The sequence below is a fragment of the Ovis aries genome, chromosome 9 (genome assembly GCF_016772045.2).
Source record: "Ovis aries strain OAR_USU_Benz2616 breed Rambouillet chromosome 9, ARS-UI_Ramb_v3.0, whole genome shotgun sequence".
NCBI lineage: Eukaryota > Metazoa > Chordata > Mammalia > Artiodactyla > Bovidae > Ovis > Ovis aries.
This window is the reverse complement of record NC_056062.1, coordinates 21,724,379-21,743,213: the sequence shown is the minus strand read 5'-3', so window position 1 is coordinate 21,743,213 and position 18,835 is coordinate 21,724,379. Positions and strand designations below refer to the sequence as shown.

Here is an 18,835-nt window from a genome sequence, read left to right as displayed (position 1 = left end):
AGTCTATATTCCTAAATTTTCTTTAGTGTGACTGTCACTCCTAATGACCTACTTGGCAACTAGCAGATGGTGGAGCTCTAGAGATGTTACTGACAGTCATGAGACTATGTAGAGAGTGAGTGTAGAGAAGAGAAGTGAGGTTCCAGGACTGATGATGGATATGCCAACTTTCAGAGGCCTGGGCAGGAGAAAGAACCAGCAAAGAAGCATCCAGTGGCAGAGACCATCCAGTGAGCAGGACCTAAGAAGAGAACCCAATCAAAGTGGTGTGTCTAATGCCAGTGGAACACCTGTTTAAAAATGGAGGGGCTGATTAATGGTATAAGAACCTCTTGAAAGGTCAGAGAAGAAGAGGAAGGGGGCTGACTGCTGGATCTAGTCACATAGATCCTGCTGCTGCTGCTGCTAAGTTGCTTCAGCCGTGTCCAACTCTGCACGACCCCATAAATGGCAGCCCACCAGACTCTACCGTCCCTGGGATTCTCCAGGCAAGAACACTGGAGTGGGTTGCCATTTCCTTCTCCAGTGCATGAAAGTGAAAAGTGAAAGTGAAGTCTCTCAGTCGTGTCTGAATCTTAGCGACCCCATGGACTGCAGCCTACCAGGCTCCTCCATCCCTGGGATTTTCCAGGCAAGAGTACTGTAGTGGAGTGCCATTGCCTTCTCCATAGAGAGGACTAGAGACCTCAAAAAGAGATGTTTCATGGATGAGGGTGGGGAAACTGGAGAAGAGATGAATACCTCATTAGGGTTAGTTTTAGAAATTGTAAGAAAAGAATTGGAACAGAAAATATAGATGTCTTCTTTCAGAGTTTTGCTGTGAATCAGGTCAGAACAGTTAAGTAGAGGGGAATGTTTTTATTTTGTACTGTTTTATTTTGGAGAAGGGAGACATTTTAGCATGTTTTCTAATATAAGTTGCGTGTGGAGAAAATTCAGTGAAGATGCAGAAGAGAGAATTGTCAGAATGGAAAAATAGCCTTTCACAGGCAAGTGGAAATAGGAGCTAACACATATCTGGAGAGTTCAGATAGAACACAGAGAGTTCATTCATAGGATAAGGATGGCCAAGGAGGCCAAGTGGGGAAAGATATGATGTTTGGAGTATGTGGAAATCATCCTTTGATGCTTCTATTTTTCCAGCACTGCAAGTTTTTAGGAATGAGCTGAGGAAGAGAAAGAATGTTCTACAAGAGTAGAAATATGAATGGAACAGAAAAACCCAGCAAGATGACCAGGTGGCCCTCACTCTAGACCATCTTGAAATTAACATTCAAAGAGTAAAACTGAGTTTATGTTGGGCATATCACAAGCATATTTGAGTAGAGATAAAGTACTGAGAAACATGTTCAAATAATAAGGGAAAGGGCATCTGAGACTGTTTTCTAGAATCATGGTCTGTAATATTGACCTCTAATATGTGACCTTTGTCTCCTGTGCTCAATAAAGCAGAATCAAGTGGGTTGTTCACCGAATGAAGCTGTAAATATATTTTGTTGTTCAGTTCAGATGGCACCTTCTTTAATCTCAGTTAATTATTCTGAAAGAACACCCAAAGGAAATCAGGAAGCATATTCTTGGAGTGCTCCTGGAACTTGTCAGTTGAGAATCTAGATGGGAGTTTAATTGAATGACTATGCATGTTTCCCTGTGAATGCAAAATCTCAGTTAAATCTTGTTAAACTGGCCTGGAATGAGATTATGTGCCAGGTACTCCCAGGCTGATGACCATAAGACTGTTTATGGACATACCAGTGAGTCTAACCACACATTTAAGAAAATATATCAAAGGACAAGCATAAACTCTCAGAAAACCTGACAGGGAATAATTCTACTCAGAACAGAAACTAAAATCGTACATACGGTGAGAGTGAAAGTCACTCAGTCATGTCCGACTCTTTGCTGGATTCTCCAGGCTGGAGTACTGGAGTGGGTAGCCGTTCCCCTCTCCAGGAGATCTTCCCAACCCAGGGATTGAACCCAGGTCTCCGGCACTGCAGGCAGATTCTTTACCAGGTGAGCCACCAGGGAAGCCCAAGAATACTGGAGTGGGTAACCTATCCCTTCTCCAGCAGATCTTCCCGACCCATGAATTGAACGGGATCTCCTGCCTTGCAGGCAGATTCTCTACCAGCTGAGCTATCAGGGTAATGGATAACATTAATTAACAGTAACATGAGCGCAGGGTGTATTATGCCCAAAGTGGTCACCTAGGTGTTTTACATATGCATTTATATAATCCTCAATACAACCTTTTGAGGTGTGACTGATCATTAATATCATTGGATGAACAAGGAATCTAAGGCACAGAGGGATAAATAATTTGCTCAAGATCATGCAGCTGTTGAGTAGAAGTATCAAGATTTAACCCAGGTTCTCTGGCTCCAGAGACCATCTCTTTTCACTGTCTCTAAATGGTAACAGCAATAAAAATTCAAACGGCATTCTTGGAGGCAGAATCGGATGAAATTATTTGAAACTTAACCTGGAATAACACCCATAGAAAAATAATGAGGAAATGATTGAGGAGCGGGAAGAGTAATTTGGGGAGATTCTTGTAAATATTAAAATGTATTTTAAAGTTGCATTTAATGTATTTACTTGCTCAGTAAAAATTTATTGACCACCTACTCTTTGTCTGGCTCAGTTCTAGGTACCAGTGACACAGTAGTAATAAGAGCAGACAAAAGTCCCTATTCTCATGAAGCTTAAATTTTTGTTGATGGAGACAGACAAAGAAAGAAACATTTAACTACATGACTGTCCAGTGGTGGTACATTCTTATGAAGAAAAATACAGCAGAAACAGAGGATAGAGAAGCTGAGGTAGGGAAGGGGAAGCCTGCTAAATACTGGATCAGGAAAGAACTCATGGTGAAACAACACTTGAAAAAAAAAAAACCCCAAAAGAAGGGAGAGAGCAGACTGTGAGGATACCTGGGAGACTGGCATTCTAGCAGAGAGAACAGCAAGTACTAAGGACCAGGGTAGGAGGATGCTTGTCGTATTTGTGAAATGGCAAGGAGGCCAAGGTGGCTGGAATGATGAGAGGGCGAGGCGACAGAAGATAATGTCAGAGGGATCGTGGCAGGAGAAGATTCTTGGGGCGATCTTGTTTTTAACTCTGACTAGAAAACATGACTTGGTCTGATGTACACACACTGTAAAATTATCATTTGGCTGCTGTGTTGAGAAAAGGATTAGCAACTCTTCCCCAAAGAAGAATAGTGGGTTTCTGGTAAACGGATGACACCTTGGGTCCATGTTTCTTGAATGGATATACCTAATGGAATAAATGGAGACAGGCACAGGAGACGGACATTCTTTACACGGACCCCCAAAGCTAAGACTAAGGAATAAAACAGTGCTGGAAATGAGCGGGAAATGCCACTGACCCGTGGAGCAGGACTGAGAAGAGCCTCATGAGACGCGGAATGCTTCCTCCTCCTCTATTACCTGGGCAGTTGACCTCCTATTCTCTAAGGTCACTTTCTTTCTTTCTTTTTAATTTTATTTATCTTTGGCTGTGCTGGGCCTTCACTGCTGCTCGGGCTTTCTCTAGTTGCGGTGAGTGGGGGCTACTCTTCACTGCGGTGCATGGGCTTCTCATCGCGGTGGCCTCTCCTGTTTTGGAGCACGGGCTTTAGGTACTCAGGCTTCAGCAGTTGTAGCTCTCGGGCTGGAGAGTATGGGCTCAGCTGTGGCCCACAGGTTTAGCTGCCCCGCAGCATGTGGAATCCTCCCAGACCAGGGATCGGACCCATGTCCCCTGTACTGGCAGGCGGATTCCTAACCCCTGGACCACCAGGGGAGGCCCCTAATGCCACTTTCTGAGAAAGCCAGAGTACTTTTTCATCCACAACCCCAGCCAACTCTTCCAGCTAAGGTATCAACCCTTGAAATCATAGTGGAGGAGATGGCCTTCCGGGAGGCGTGGGACCCACAAGTTAAGTTATAATGATGGCCAATGGAGATGGGAACTCTGCAGGGAATGGTAGGGATTGTGATGTCTGGGTATCATACCAACCCACAGATACAGACTCGGTACCAGATGTTGGGAAGCAGCTGGTATCATGGAGCTAGCATGAGATAAGAGCCTTTGGGTGTGGTGCTGAGTTGGGAGGTCCCAGCAGGTCAGCAAGGGAATATTCAGCCATGACCCCTGTGACAAAGAACAGATGTGAAACTTGCCTGCTCATCAGCACCCAGTCTGTACAGACCCAGCCTCATTCAGGGGCAGGAAAGGGAAAAAGATCCATTTGACATCTTTGACAAAATGCTGAGTGAAGTGGCTAATAAGAAATAGTTGAGCAGTTTATGGGTTCCATTACAAATTTTACATCCTTGAAAAAATGTATACAAAGTTCATTGCTGCATCTCCACAAACACAGTTGGAGTCGTCCCATCACAGACATCATCAAATAGATGAGCTCTTCACAAATAATCTTTACAAATACTATCACAAAGAAGGAACAACTAAACAGCAAATTTGATCTCCTTTTCATTAATTTACAGTATCCAAGTATTATAAACTACCAAGGTCAATTTTAGGTATTTCCTGAAGTACTGAGTTATCACTTAACATATTGACAACACTGTTTCCTATGAATGAATCAAAAGTATACCTAAGTGTCTACTTGATTTTTATGCTTTAAAACTCTAAGAATATGCCTCAGTCATTATAATGCGGGTCAGACTGACAATTCCTAGACACACAAGATGGTTCAGTGGGTCAAACTTCAGTACTGCAACTGTTAAAATCAACAGGAACGATGAAGATGCTAATTGTTACTAATACTTATTTTCAATAGTAACCATAAGTGAAGCTAGAATTTTTATTTTTAACTTCCGATGATTTTTTTTTTTAGGAAAAAAGCTTTTATTCTTTGAGTTTAATAGTCCTTGCAAATACCTAACTCATAAATGAAAAACAACTAATTCTGGGCAAGTAAGTATTCTCCAAAGGTTGATTTTATCGACTAGCTACCTTTTAGGGGGAATAACGACAGAGGTATATAAAAGAAATTCTAAAAGGCAATAATTATTAATTAATAATTTAATAACAACTTCAAAGGACTAATGAAAGGGATAGCTTGACATCAATGTTACTTTAACATAGTAGTCTAAAATCTTCTTTTTAAGTCTTTACTGAATTTGTTACAACATTGTTTCTGTTTTTTGTTTATTTTTTCTTTTTTTGTTTTGGATTTTTGGCCAAGAGGCATGTGAGATCTCAGCTCCCCAACCAGGGATCATACCCACACTCCCTGCATTGGAAGGCCAAGTCTCAACAACTAGACCACTGGGGAAGTCCCTAAAATCTTAAAAAGTATATATCTCAAAGGAAAAAAAATGCTACTCAGTTTATTACTGAGAAAAAAAAGAAACCTTCTGATTCTTTCTGTATAAATTATCCATCTTCAACTAAGCACTTCTAGAATGCTTTTTCTCCAATAAGCCATTTTTTATGCTTTGCATATATACTTAACATGAAAAATTTAAACTGATATAAAAACAGAAAGGATAATGGAAATAGAATGCTGCATTTATTTAAAAGATTCATGGGAAAAGAGCACAGAGGTCGCCTGATCAATGGCCTGGCACCCTGTAAAAGGTCCACAAATTGCACATCTTGAATTTTTTTTTAGGAAACCAGCGATTACCTTTTAATCTGTGGCTTCTCACAATGGAAATTTCCAAAAAAAAAAAAAAAAAAAACAAAAAACAAAAAACACAAAAGAAAGAACAGTGCTGATCACGGTGTCATTCAAATGTCTCTGTCGAAACACCAAAGTAATTGAGTTATCTCTTAGATTTCCCTATAGGATATTCTAATCAGCACGGAAGCGTTTCCTTCATTTGTTGTTGTCAACAAGGACAATGAGATTCTTATAGTCGTGTTTGTTGTCTTATTGCTTGACAACAAATTGTATTTGCTGTTTTATGGCCTCAGAGTAAAAATACATAATTGATTACTCAGAATCAATCTGTTACAAAACTGGCTTTGGGAAAATGAAGGATTAGTAAATCATTATAGAAATCTTATTGGTTAATCAAGTTTATAATCTCTGTGTCCGTGTCCCCCAGGCCCATTTTCTTCCTCAAAAGAACCTCCTCTTCCCCCTTTGAAACCTGAGTGACTGGGGCAAAGCTGACCCCACCCTCAGCTCAAGGCATAAGACTGTTGTTGTTGTTTAGCAGCTAAGTAGTGTCCAGCTCTTTTGTGACCCCATGGACTGTAGCCTGCCAGGCTCCTCTGTCCATGGGGTTTCCCAAGCAAGAATACTGGAGTGGGTTGCCATTTTCTTCTCCAGGGGATCTTCCCGACCCAGGGATCGAATCTGTGTCTCCTGCATTGCCAGGCGGATTCTTTGCCACTGAGCCACCAGGAAAGCCCATGGCATGAGATGATAGTAACCAAACATAAAATAATAGGAATGAAGAAAGGATGACCATCTCTTTGACCAGAGATGTTCCACTGTCCGCAGTCAAGCTCATCAAGATTCGTTGGACTCTTCAGCTAAATTGACCAAATCAGCGAAGTGGAGTTTTTATTCCATGGTGATAGGAGAGGGCCTTTCTCTGTGTCTTTCTCTGATTCTCTATCTTCAAGCAAGGTAAGAACAAGAAATCAAGTCACCTTAGTTACTGCTAGTGCTCAGGTCAGGAAGGAAGCTGGCTTAAGGACAAAGCTACATCAGAAAGGGTCTTAACATTCCCTTGCCTGAACCCTCTCTACCTTCCATAGGTAGAAATGCTTCTTTATGGTGAAAGCCAGTTTTGTTTGGGGTTTCCTGTAGCTTGCAGCATGAAACATCCTAACTCATTCACAGAGTCTGTATTGAGGAATCCAAACTTTCTGTACAGACAAATGATTGTTTTTTTAAGTTTAATTTCCTTAAGTTCTTTCAGGGTTGTCATCTGTCCCTGTTAAGCCTGTTCTGGCTTCTAAAGAGCTTCTGCCTCAGACATTCAGCTCTGAGATCAAGGTTAAGGAGTCTGAAAGCCAGGTGAGGGGAAGCTGTCAGTGTTCAGAAGTCAGCCATATCTAAGGGACACGTACTTCTGCTCTCTATGTCTGAGTCTATTCCTGTTTTGCATATAGATTCCTTTACATTTTTTTTCAAGACTCTATATGTAAGTGATATATAGTATTTGTTTTTCTCTATCAGACATTTAGCAGAGGGAGGAGGAAGGACAAATTAGGAGGCTATCATTAACAGATACAAACTACTATCCATTAAATAGACAAGCAACAGGGATTTACTATAAAGCAGAGTTATATTCATCATTTTGTAGAACCTATCATGGAAAGTAATTTGCCAAAAAAAAAAAAACAAACCAAAAACAAAACCTGAACCAATGCTGTACACCTGAAACTAGTACAATATTATAAAGCAACTATACTTCAAATTTAAAAAACTGGAAAAAAATACATATACAACACTTCTCCTCTCAAATAAAAGACAGAAAAGAGTTTTAGTTAAAATACTATCTAGTCTGTTTCATAAAAATAATACAAAAAACAATAATGACATCAACATTCACGGAGCGCTCACAGTGCTATGAATTTTCTGTGTATAATCTTTCTTTGTTGTCGTTATTCAGTCACTAAGTCATGTCTGACTCTTTGTGATTCTATGGACTGCAGCACGCCAGGCTCCTCTGTCCTCCGTTGTCTCTGAGACTTTGCTCAAATTCATGTCCGCTGAGTTGGTGATGCTATCTAACCATCTCATCCTCTGCTGCCCTCTTCTCCTTTTGCCTTCAATCCTTCCTAGAGTCATTATCTTTCTTAAGAGCAATGTTAGGAAACAGAGGCCCAGCGTTAGGTTAATAAGTGGCCCAAAGTCACAAAACCAGTAAGCTCAATATTTGGTATTCAATCACATTTTTTTTTTTTTTAATTTTTAGGGACCCAAGGCCTATGTTAGGTAGGCCAATACATATCCTCTCAAAGTCATCTGTAAGGAAAGCACTGATTGCTGTGTGACAGACACGCTCAGTGGATCCTGTGATCCATATCCCCCAACTCTATCCCCATTCTAGGTTGAGAGGCAGAAGAAGCCTGCAGAGACAAGAACTGCTGGCAGGAGGAGTCAGCTGACCTTTGTTCTCCTACCTGACCTGGAGTGAGAAGATTTTCTGGCTCTCTCAGCCAAAAGGACCTTGATCAGAAGTCATCAGGAGCCCTAGTAGGTCAGGTTCCTTCAGGAACAAACATATTCAGACTTGAGATGGATCAAAATAGCGCTGCCTACCTTGGGCATGCAGACAACCAGGTGCCCTGTGGTCTGAGATCTTTTAGCAAAACTGCTGTCAGGTTTGACTTCTGCAGGGAGGACGAGCTGAAATGGCTGAGAGTAAACAGGAAGTACGGACAATGAGTGTATATTATACGAGGACGTTCCTTTAAGAGGTATTTTTGTTACATAGTTAAAATTCATCAATCGTTAAAAAAAGTCTAATTAGACTTATTAGGAAAAAAATAATATATGGGGCTATACTCCATAGGTACAAACTATTTTTCCAATTTTAATGAGTGGTTTACAGAACAATTATCAGTCATAAATCATGATTGGTCCAATCATGATAACATGGCTGATAAAGCATTTATAGATAAAACATCCTATCATAAAATACCAACATATTTCCATTTTTAAAGTCTTTAGGCTATCTCACATGAATACTTAGAACTGGCAAAACACACTATTTCAAAAATGATAAAATTACAGTAGGAAAAGCTACCCACTTCAGCATTCTGGCCTGGAGAATTCCATGGACTGTATAGTCCGTGAGGTCACAGAGAGTTGGACACAACTGAGTGATTTTCACTTTCATGAATGAAACCATTAACAATTTTAAATGTGTATAATATTGAAATATAATTTCAAGCACAGGCTACCCATATAGACCATCTTATCAGGTCTTGGAAAGTGTTAACTAAATAGATACAGGTTAAAAATACTAATTTTACAAAGGTACACCCTGGTCAGCAACCGTTTCTGCTTAATACCTCTCCAGTTGTAAAATCGTGTGTCTAAAAAAAATAGCACTGAGTTTCTCTTTTTCTATTTTAAAATGGCTTAAAAATTTTTTTGAGGCAAGTTAGTTAGGTTTTAGGCTGAGTTCTGCAATGGTAACAGTCTACAGGGTCACGCTTACCTTTCCCTTGACCATCACTCGCACGTAAGTTGGCTGTACATCAACATCGATTAAAGAAGTGTCCATATACCTTCAAAATTCAACAATCAAGTCTCGTAATTTTTCAAAGACATTAAGTTTAAAGAAGAGCAAATATAAAGTTGCACTTACGGGGCCATTTTAACTGAAGAAAGTTCACAGTTTCCATGATACACAGGTCTTAGAATATCCATCTTAAATTAATCCCCAGATCTCACAGGAAATCCAATATATCAGCATTTTCATTTTTAGACCCACAAGTACACTTGGCATTGATTGCCCCTCGCCCCAAAATATCTGCGGCCTGAAATACCAGAGGTTGGCAGAAAATGGCTTGCCATGCTCTTTCATGAATATTTTATTTTAAGCCCCTAAAACCGATGTGAATAGCCAGGGATGCTGAATCCACTAAGCGCCTGCGTCCTTGGGGCTCTGTTCTGTTCCATTTCCACAGCAGTTGTGCGGCTGTCCTTACACGACCATCCTGAAAGGCTGGTTCAGCTTCTCCCCCGCTAGGAATGTCCTGCCCAGAAAGCCCAGCACCCCAGCTCCTCCCTCAGCCACGACAGTGACCCCATCGTTTTCGACTCCACAAGAGGGGAAAGGTTTAGGTTCCATACCGCTCTTTCAAATGAGAAGTTTGGCCAAATGGTTGTTTTTATACATGTCAAAATACTGATTGGGAATGTTTGAAAACATGGCAATGACTCAAAACTCACAAACATTCAGTGAGGCAGGTAGGACAGATGCAGGGTGACGGGCGCAGACTCTGACCACACAGACTTGGGAGGACTGACTCCCCTTCCCCTCCCGCTTGATTATCTCGGAGCACACGCCTTAACCTTTCTAAGCCTCTGTAGTCTCACCTGTAAAATGAGGCTACAAATAGCACCTGTTTCCTAAGATTGCTTTACCACAGTTAAAAAATGCAGTGTTGGGCCTGGGCCTAAGGGGTCACTTTCTGACTTCTGCAATTACTGTGTCTACTTTGACAAGACTCACCCCCCAACCCACCCTGGGTAATTCCAGGATAACAAGCCCTCCCAAGTCACCGGATTACTGAGAGGCTAAATAAGACAGAGCATGCAGCAACGTCCCTCAGAGAGACAAAGGCCATTATTACAGTGTAAACGTCCACCGACTGCATCATTGGTAACCATTCATTCCTTCAGTAGCGCTGTTATTGAGATCCTGACAGGTGTCAGGCGCTGCTTTAGGTGCTGGAGATACAAACAGGGAGGAACACACACAAGCTTCTGCCTCAACTTCACAGTTTTCAAACTACAAGGAAATTTAGAGTTCGTCGGGTGGAAATCAAGAAGCAGGGTGAGGTGGAAGAAGTGCTGGAGCAGGCAGATACTGGTCTAGACTGGATGCTCGGGGTGCGCAGACAGGCCTCTCTGATAAAGTTGCATCTGAATGAAGGCCTGAAGGTCATGAGGACACCTAAGGTGACAGTGACCCAGGCAGAGGCAGGCGCCTGCACAGAGGCCCTGGGTGTCAGACCTGGGGTGAGAGCAACACAGACAGAGGGAGACGCCTGCACAGAGGCCCTGGGTGTCAGACCTGGGGTGAGAGGACACAGACAGAGGGAGGCGCCTGAACAGAGGCCCTGGGGCGCCAGACCTGGGGTGAGAGCGACACAGACAGAGAGAGGCGCATGCACAGAGGCCCTGGGGCATCAGACCTGGGGTGAGAGTGTCACAGGCAGATTTGGGCGCCTGCACAGAGGTCCTGGGGGGTCAGACCTGGGGTGAGAGTGTCACAGGCAGATTTGGGCGCCTGCACAGAGGCCCTGGGCGTCACACCTGGGGTGAGAGTGTCACAGGCAGAGGGAGGTGCCTGGACAGAGGCCCTGGGGCGTCAATGGGTCTGAAAGTGCTGGAGAAGCAGAAACACCACGCATGTGGATCCCAAAATGAGCAATTGGGTAGAGGGGGTGTGCTGGAGCCTGGCACCTTTGAAAATTGAGGCAGATGGCTGAGTGTCTTTGAGTGACTGCAGCAAGGAAGGGTGGAGGTGACACCGGCTGGTGGAGCAAGTGACACAGCCAAGGAGAGCTGGGGTGGGGGTGGGGTGGGGAGAGCAGCAGTCAGGATGCAGGTTCCAGGGGCAGGAAGCGAGTGCGGTAGGTGAGACCAGGCAGGACTCTGGATGCTATAAAGAGGCTGGTGTTCACGTTTCAGAACTCAAGAGACTATGACTGAGAAGGAAAACAGAAATGCCACCCTTTAAACACATGGTAAAACATCATTACCTATACACGGCCAACTCCAGGACGATCTGGTTACGCTTTTCATCGTCTTTCAAAGTGAAGTCAAGTCTAAGGAACAATCCATTTAGGGGGAAGAAACAAAAGGACGTTCTTAGCAATACTTGATAGATAACCCCATGCCAATATTAAAAGGAAATTTACTAGTAACTATATCCTCATCTTCAATGGCACACTTATTTTGGTGGCTGGTCAATAAAATGCCAGAGTTTAACAATTTCAACAGAAGCCTACAACATATTTATAAATTATTTCTGTTTACATGGTTTCCATATGGGAATCTTACACTAGATCCAAAAAATCAGCATTGGTGCAGAGACAGAGACATCTGGTGGTTAAAGTTTTCCTCTCCCTTCTTCATTCGGGTTTGCTAGGAGCAAACTGAAACGCGGAATTATTGCCGGAGGACCACATGTTGCATCTGCTTGCCATTATCCAGCACACGATTCCTTCATTTTTAAACAGTCTTGTCTTTTTCTCTTCTTTCATCGGTGACCTTTCCACTTCCCCAGAGATGCTGCCTGTGACCCATCACCTCCATTTTACAGGAGAAGAAACAGAGGCTCAGAGGGGGCTGACATAGCCGGGAAAGAGGTCACATGAATCTGGGAGGCAGGATCTCAAAGCCCCAAGTCTTTTAGCTGGACCGTGAGGTTGAGTCCTAGGTGTAACTTCCATACCGCCGATGCATTGTTCAGAATTACCTGGTCAATTTCATTCTGAGTATTTCAGTTATCGTTGTATTCTCTAAAGTACATAACCCAGCGATGTTAAAGAATGCAGGCTAAATTGTTTGGGAAGATGTACCACTAGCCCTCAATTTGCTGCCAGCTGGGGGTCTGCTCGTGGTTGCTCTCACTACTTCCAGCAGCCCTGAGGGAGGCACTCCTTCGGGTGCACAGATGACCCATGCGTTTTTGATCTCATCTCTGGGACTTTTATTATAGGTGTTTTCTCGTCTGCCTTGATTGCTTATTGCCCCATTTTCCAGCCAACAACTTAAACTCTCCCTTCACGTATCTATCGGAAGGTAATTTCAGAGAGGTTTTCTGTAGAGCCCATGGGGTCGCAAAGGGTCGGACACGACTGAGTGACTTTCACTTTTTCTACGGCAGACACTGATACTCACTCCCCGCTGTCTGCTCCTGCTTTACCCGTGGTAACAGGACCCCTGAGTTGAGTGATGAATGCGGCTCTGCAGGGTGAAGACCACATTCCCCAGCATTCCTGGCTGCTGGATGAGATCATATGCTTCAGTTCCAAAGGAAAATGTTCATCTTTCTAGGAGCATTCTTTAAGAGGGGGGACTGAGTGCCCTTTCCCACCTTTCCCCCTCTCTCTTCCGCTGAATAGAAGAGGTGGTAGTTGGCCAAGAAATGACCATGGAGAGCACTCAATGACCTAATGCAACTGTCCAGGGAAAAGTAGCCTGATGTCCTCTAAGCAGGTGGTGAGGAGGTGAATGAGAAGGGGTGGGATTCTGGCAATTCTGGAGGAAGAGCTCGTGGGCTCACTGATAACATGAGAGAGAGAAGGATGGAGGACGAATCTGAGGTATTGCTCTTGACACCCAGTGGATGCTCACTCCCAAGCCAGAGGACACCGACGGGCACGCAGGCTCTGATGGGAAGTGGTCGTGGGTGCAGAAGCAAGGACGTCTGCTTTAGTCAGGATGAGCCTACCACGCCTAGCTTATGTCCACACAGGATCTCAAACAGCTAACTGAATACACAAGTCCCGAGCTCAGGGAAGAGATCAAGTCTGCTTGTGAGGAATGAAAACGTCTTTCAAGCCATGGGATTTGGTGAGATCTTGAGAGAGCGGATGAGGAAAGAGAAGACAGCTGAGGAGCTGGCCCCAGAGCATTTAGGAGACCAGACAGACAGGGGCCAGCAAAGCAGAGGATGATGAGAAGGCGCGAGGGTCAAAGAATCAGGAGCAAGGGGAAGACAGTGCTTCGAGAAGGAAAGGAATGATCGGTTTGGTCAAATGTGTTACATTGAGCACATGTCTGAGACTTGAAAAGATGTGACCGAATATAGAAATGTTGTGAATGCAGAATATAAAAGTGATGGGACTGAAGAAGCTTCAGGGGTCTTACTAGGGGCACAGAGAGTCCAGAGGGTTTCCTTCAAGCCCTGCTGTAGGTTGAAAAGGGACTGTCTACCCACTAGATTTTTAAGTTTCTTGAAGGCTGAAATCTGCCATATTTACTTCTGCATCCCCAGGGCTTAGCATCATGTATTCATGCCTGCTGGATAAAGAAGGTGTGTGTGTGTGTGTGTGTGTGTGTGTGTGTGTGTGTGAGGTGGGGTTGGGGTGAGATTACAAACTTGATCATGGACACCACTAGAATTAGGCAAGCACAGGCAAGTCAGACACACCACCAACTGGCTATGTGACCTTGTGTGAGTCATTCACCTCTCCGCTCAGGTTCTGGACCTGTGAAGAAGAAATATCGCCTGTCATGTCTGACTGCTGCGAAGACGAGTCAGCGACACCCCCGAGCGATCAGGACTGTACCACCTCTATCATGGTAACGGCACAACAAATGAAACGGTCAAAGCAGACATTCTGAGTAATGAAATGAAGCCAACAAGATTGAGTTCACAGGCTTGTTGATCTGTGTTTTGACTATGAAAGGCCTTCTCTGCCTGCTTTCTAGTTTTAATTTTAAAATAGCTAGATACTACTATGGGCTTCTCCAATATTTTGGCCACCTGATGCGAAGAGCCCATGCATTAGGAAAGACCCTAATGCTGGGAAAGATTGAAGGCAAAACTGAAGGGGGCGGCAGAGGATGAGATGGTTACACAGCATCACCAACTCAGTGGACGTGAATTTCAGCAAACTCTGGGAGACAGCGGAGGACAGAGGAGCCTGGCAGGCTATAGTCTACAGGGTCACAAAGAATTGGACATGACTTAGCGACTGAACAACAACAAAAGATACTATTATACATGAGGAATATTTTCCCCTCTCATCAGCTCCACTGAGGAATTTATATCAATTTCTTGTCTTAGCTCTCGAAAGTTCTGCAGATGAGTTCCAGAGTACAAAGTAGGTGTACAGGTAATCAGGATTCTCAGCTAGCTTGTTCATGGCAGAGTTTAAAAAACTAAAAAACACAACAATGGGGCACTTGAAATTTTCGGGGAAAAAGTTGTACATAATCCAAAGTTTCAGGGGATACAGAAATAACTAAGATTTCCTTATGTCTAGATCACTTTTTGTATGCTGAGAGAGTGGAATGTAACATTATGTACTTGAAAACATAATGCCACTCTGCTTTTAAATATGCACAAAATGACATTCTCATTAGGTTCTTCTGGTTTATTCAGAGTGGTCAGATACCTGAGCAAACGTGCCCTTGAAGCCATGGTATGACCAATACCACATGTTTTGCGTCTTCAAATCTCCAGTTGATCCCACTTACTTGGGTTCATTCACGTTCAGGGCCCTCCCGTCCTCGGTGACCAACATCCTGGGTGGCTTCACTTTCTTCTTCTTTTCACTTAGTATCGGGGGTGGTGGGAACAAGGGGAAAGGGAGAGGAAAAAAAAATACACAAAGATAATATAAAAGCAACTAATGTGTGAGACAGTTTCAGAAAAATTAACGGCATATTCGTGAATACATCAGTTCACTGTGATGAGGTCCGTGGCTGGGGGCTGACAATCGAGCCAGATTTCTGTGTGATTATACCCATATCTGTAAGGCGAAAATGTGACCAAGACAATTTGCCAGATCATTTGAATGGGGGAAGAAAACTCCTTTTCATGAAATAGCCATGAATGTTTAAATGAGTCTATTTTATGCATGATTTACTCAGCTAACTGTCAATTCTCCATTTGTGTATACAGCTTCTACTTTAGCTAAAATTATAGTTTTTAAAATGCCAAACAGAACCTATTTTATAGAAATAAATATACCAGTACATAAGGATCTATGTGAAAGGATGCCTATCACAGCATCATCTGCAAAGGCAAGCCTCTGGAACCACTGTGAATGTCCATCAATGGAGGAATAACTGGACTGACTGTGGTACGTTCACACTATGAGATATTGTGCATCTATTAAAAAATGTGTTCATTTTTTACTAAAAAGTCATCTAAAAAGTTGTGGAAAAGTGTTGATGATGATTTAGTGAGAACAAACATATAAAATATAAGTCCATTTTTGTTCTTAAAAAAGATCCCTAATCCCACATTTGCAGAAATCATTCATATGATTGTAGAGGAGGGCTGGACCCAAGCCTGCTAATGAACTCTCGTTACCATGAAGGGTAGAGACAGGAGGAAGGTGAATGGAGTAAAGAGGAAAAATTCATGGAATAACATGAAAGAAAATGTAGGATGCAAATTATATCTATTTAGAACATTTGCAAAAAATACATAAAAACTTAAAAGAGGCATATATGGACAAGCTCTAGAAGGTCAGATGGACAGATGTGTTAAAACGACAGAGCTACAGGCGATTCTTTGCCTTAGACTTCTATTTTTCTTTTAATAGAGATTTTGTGTCAGTTAACTTTATTTTGTAATAGACATTTATTCACATTTTTCTGCACTGTAACTGGGTTGCCCGGTCCAATTAAGTTCACGTTTCCATGAGCTACATTGTTCTCCACAGTGAAGCGAAAGTCCCTCAGTCGTGTCTGACTCCTTGTGACCCCATGGACTGTATGCAGTCCATTGAATTCTCCAGGCCAGAACACTGGAATGGGTAGCCTTTCCCTTCTCCAGGAGATCTTCCCAACCCAGGGATTGAACCCAGGTCTCCTACATTGCAGGCGGATTCTTTACCAACTGAGCTATCAGGGAAGCCCTTGTCCTTCATGACCCCGGACAATTAAGGGCAAACATCTCAGAAACTCATTAGATGGGGTAGATACAGCACCTGAACAGAATGGCTTGGAGGACTGGTATCTCTAAACCAGGCCATACTATTTGACACGTTTAAAGTTGTTAAAAAGCTAGGGACATACAAACAAAACTCTACCTAAAATGTCATGATTCACAACAACCTAAAGAAGGTAGTCTGATATTAATAAATGTTAGTAGATACGTGTCAACAAAAAGCTGAAATTAGGAAAAGCAAAGTCTGTGTGTGATAGCTAGCACAGATTTAACACAGATGATGGATAAAATGATGTGCAATCATGAAAATATATTCTATCACTCTTGATGACAGGAAAAAATGGGATACCTTAATCTCTCTTGGTCTCGCCGCTGTTTTTCCATATGTCTCAGAGTTTCCAATCTAGATTCAGGAGTGTACAAGCAGGGCTTATTCCAGAATTCCAGGTCGTCTTCTCTGTCATCTAATTCCTTCCCCTTACATTGCCTTTCTTGTATTTCTGGTGCCTGGATGTAGTCTTTACTCTCTTCAGAAGATGGACTAGGGACAAACACAGGACACATCAAGACCAATAAGGGACATCTGAGTTTCATCCTGAACACTGCCCCTGAAATACCTTACATATTAAAAAAAAAAATACATTATCTTCTAAGCTTTGAATAACAAAATGTGTCTGAAAGAAAGCCTATCCGAGCCAAGTTGGAGAAATTAGTGCCACAGCCCTAGGACAGGCCTACCTTACCCACCACCAGGGATGCTGCAGTAATCAGATTCAAGGATTCATAGACTAGGCTGATATGAGTCATCTGGGGAGCTTCATACACAGTACGGATCTCTAGGCTCCCACCAGAGTCTATCCAGTCAGTTTGGAGGGGTGCCTAGGACTCTTGCTTTACAATATGTCACTGGAGGTTCTGATGACCAGACAAACTCAGGGACCACTGGGCCTTGGTAATCAATCTTTCAGCCTTGCACCCTTCAATTTCATCCTTCACACTGCGCCCAGAGGACTCTTTCTTAAAAATTTGATCATGTCTTCCAGGTTCTTTAGGGGCTTCCCTGGTGGCTCAGACAGTAAAGAATCTGCCTGCAGTGTGGGAGACCTGGGTTCGGTCCCTGGGTTGGGAAGATCCCCTGAAGGAGGGCATGGCAACCCACTCCAGTATTCTTGCCTGGAGAATCCATGGACAGAGGAACCTGGCTCAAAGAGTCAGACACGACTGAGGAACTAAGCACATTCCAGGTTCTTTAATGATTCTCAATCTCTAAAATTCTTCAGTGGGCTATATGACATTGTCCATGGTACGGCCTCTATCTACTCCATTTTCATGGATGACTTTGGGTTTTGTAGCTTTACATGGTAAGGGCTTCCTTGGTGTCTCAGTGGTAGAGAATCCACCCGCCAATGCAGGAGACACAGGTTTGATCCCTGGGTCAGGAAGACCCCCTGGAGAAAGAAATGGCAACCCACTCCAGTATTCTTGCCTGGGAAATCCCATGGACAGAGAAGCCTGGTGGGCTACAGTCCATGGGGTTGCAAAGAGTCAGATGCAACTGAGTGACTAAACAAAAGCAGTATGAGAATGCTCTCTTTTTCATTCATGCTTTGTGGACTGTCAGAGAATTAAATGATGTCTCCATAAGGCATCAAATAATTTATTCTATGACAGCCAACATTTACTCAGCAAGGATTCAGCTAGTATTTATTGCATGTCTTTCTGTGTGTCAGGCGCCAGAGAGACAGAAGACTGTTCCAGAGAGAGAAGGACATCATTCAAGCAGTACACAACAGGTATAGGCTCTCCCCCTCACCTCTCCCTAGAATTCGCACTGTTACAAAATGAAAACAAGAACAAGAAGCCTTTAGTACCAGGACGGCAAATGGTAAGGACTCATTAAATGTTAGATTTTGTTATTATTCTTGTTCCTGAAATGAGATAACACAAAATGCTCATTTAGTTGACCTTCAAATAAAGTGCTTTTCAAAAAGACAGACCAAAATATGAAATTCAAAGAGTACAAACAGAATATACAGTAAAATTCTGCTTAAACACCTTACGTATTATAAAATGCAACTGGACAGTTTAATAAACAAAATAGTGCAAATTACTGAAAATAAATGCTTTGTCATATAGCCATGGTTCTTTATGGTACTGAAAAAAAAGGGGGGAATCTATAATATTCTACAAGATTTTAGTTAACCATCACTGAAATCGCTAGTTTCATTCTCATTAAGAATTTTTGTTTGGCAGACTCACAGACACAGAAAACGAACTTATGGTAACCAGAGGGGAAAGGTGGGGTGGGGGATAAATTAGGAGTTCATGATTAACATATGCATACTATTATATATAAAGTAGATAAACAAGGACCTACTGTGTAGCACAGGGAAATAGATTCAATATCTTATAATAACCTATAATGGAAAATAATCTGAAAAAGAATACACACACACACACACACACACACACACACACACATATATATATTACTGAATCACTCTGCTGTATACCTAAAACTA

At 42.6% G+C, this 18,835-nt stretch overlaps 1 protein-coding gene across 6 annotated transcripts in view; it reads right to left on the bottom strand.

The window, feature by feature from the left end:
* The window catches only part of DNAAF11 (dynein axonemal assembly factor 11), a 75,127-nt gene that overhangs the window by 18,699 nt on the left and 37,593 nt on the right, over positions 1-18,835 (bottom strand). For 3 of the 6 annotated variants that reach the window (XM_042254092.2, XM_042254091.2, XM_042254095.2), the window contains exons 6-11: positions 18,127-18,144; positions 16,663-16,854; positions 14,891-14,968; positions 11,440-11,505; positions 9,165-9,234; positions 8,261-8,356 (exon numbers count right to left, since the gene is read on the bottom strand). In XM_042254092.2, coding sequence (XP_042110026.1) covers positions 8,261-8,356; positions 9,165-9,234; positions 11,440-11,505; positions 14,891-14,968; positions 16,663-16,854; positions 18,127-18,144 — 520 coding nt within the window. Of the gene's footprint in view, positions 1-4,292; positions 6,606-8,260; positions 8,357-9,164; positions 9,235-11,439; positions 11,506-14,890; positions 14,969-16,662; positions 16,855-18,126; positions 18,145-18,835 lie in introns of those variants that run through there. The other 3 variants (XM_042254093.1, XM_042254094.1, XM_027972890.3) reach the window with 3 other exon arrangements.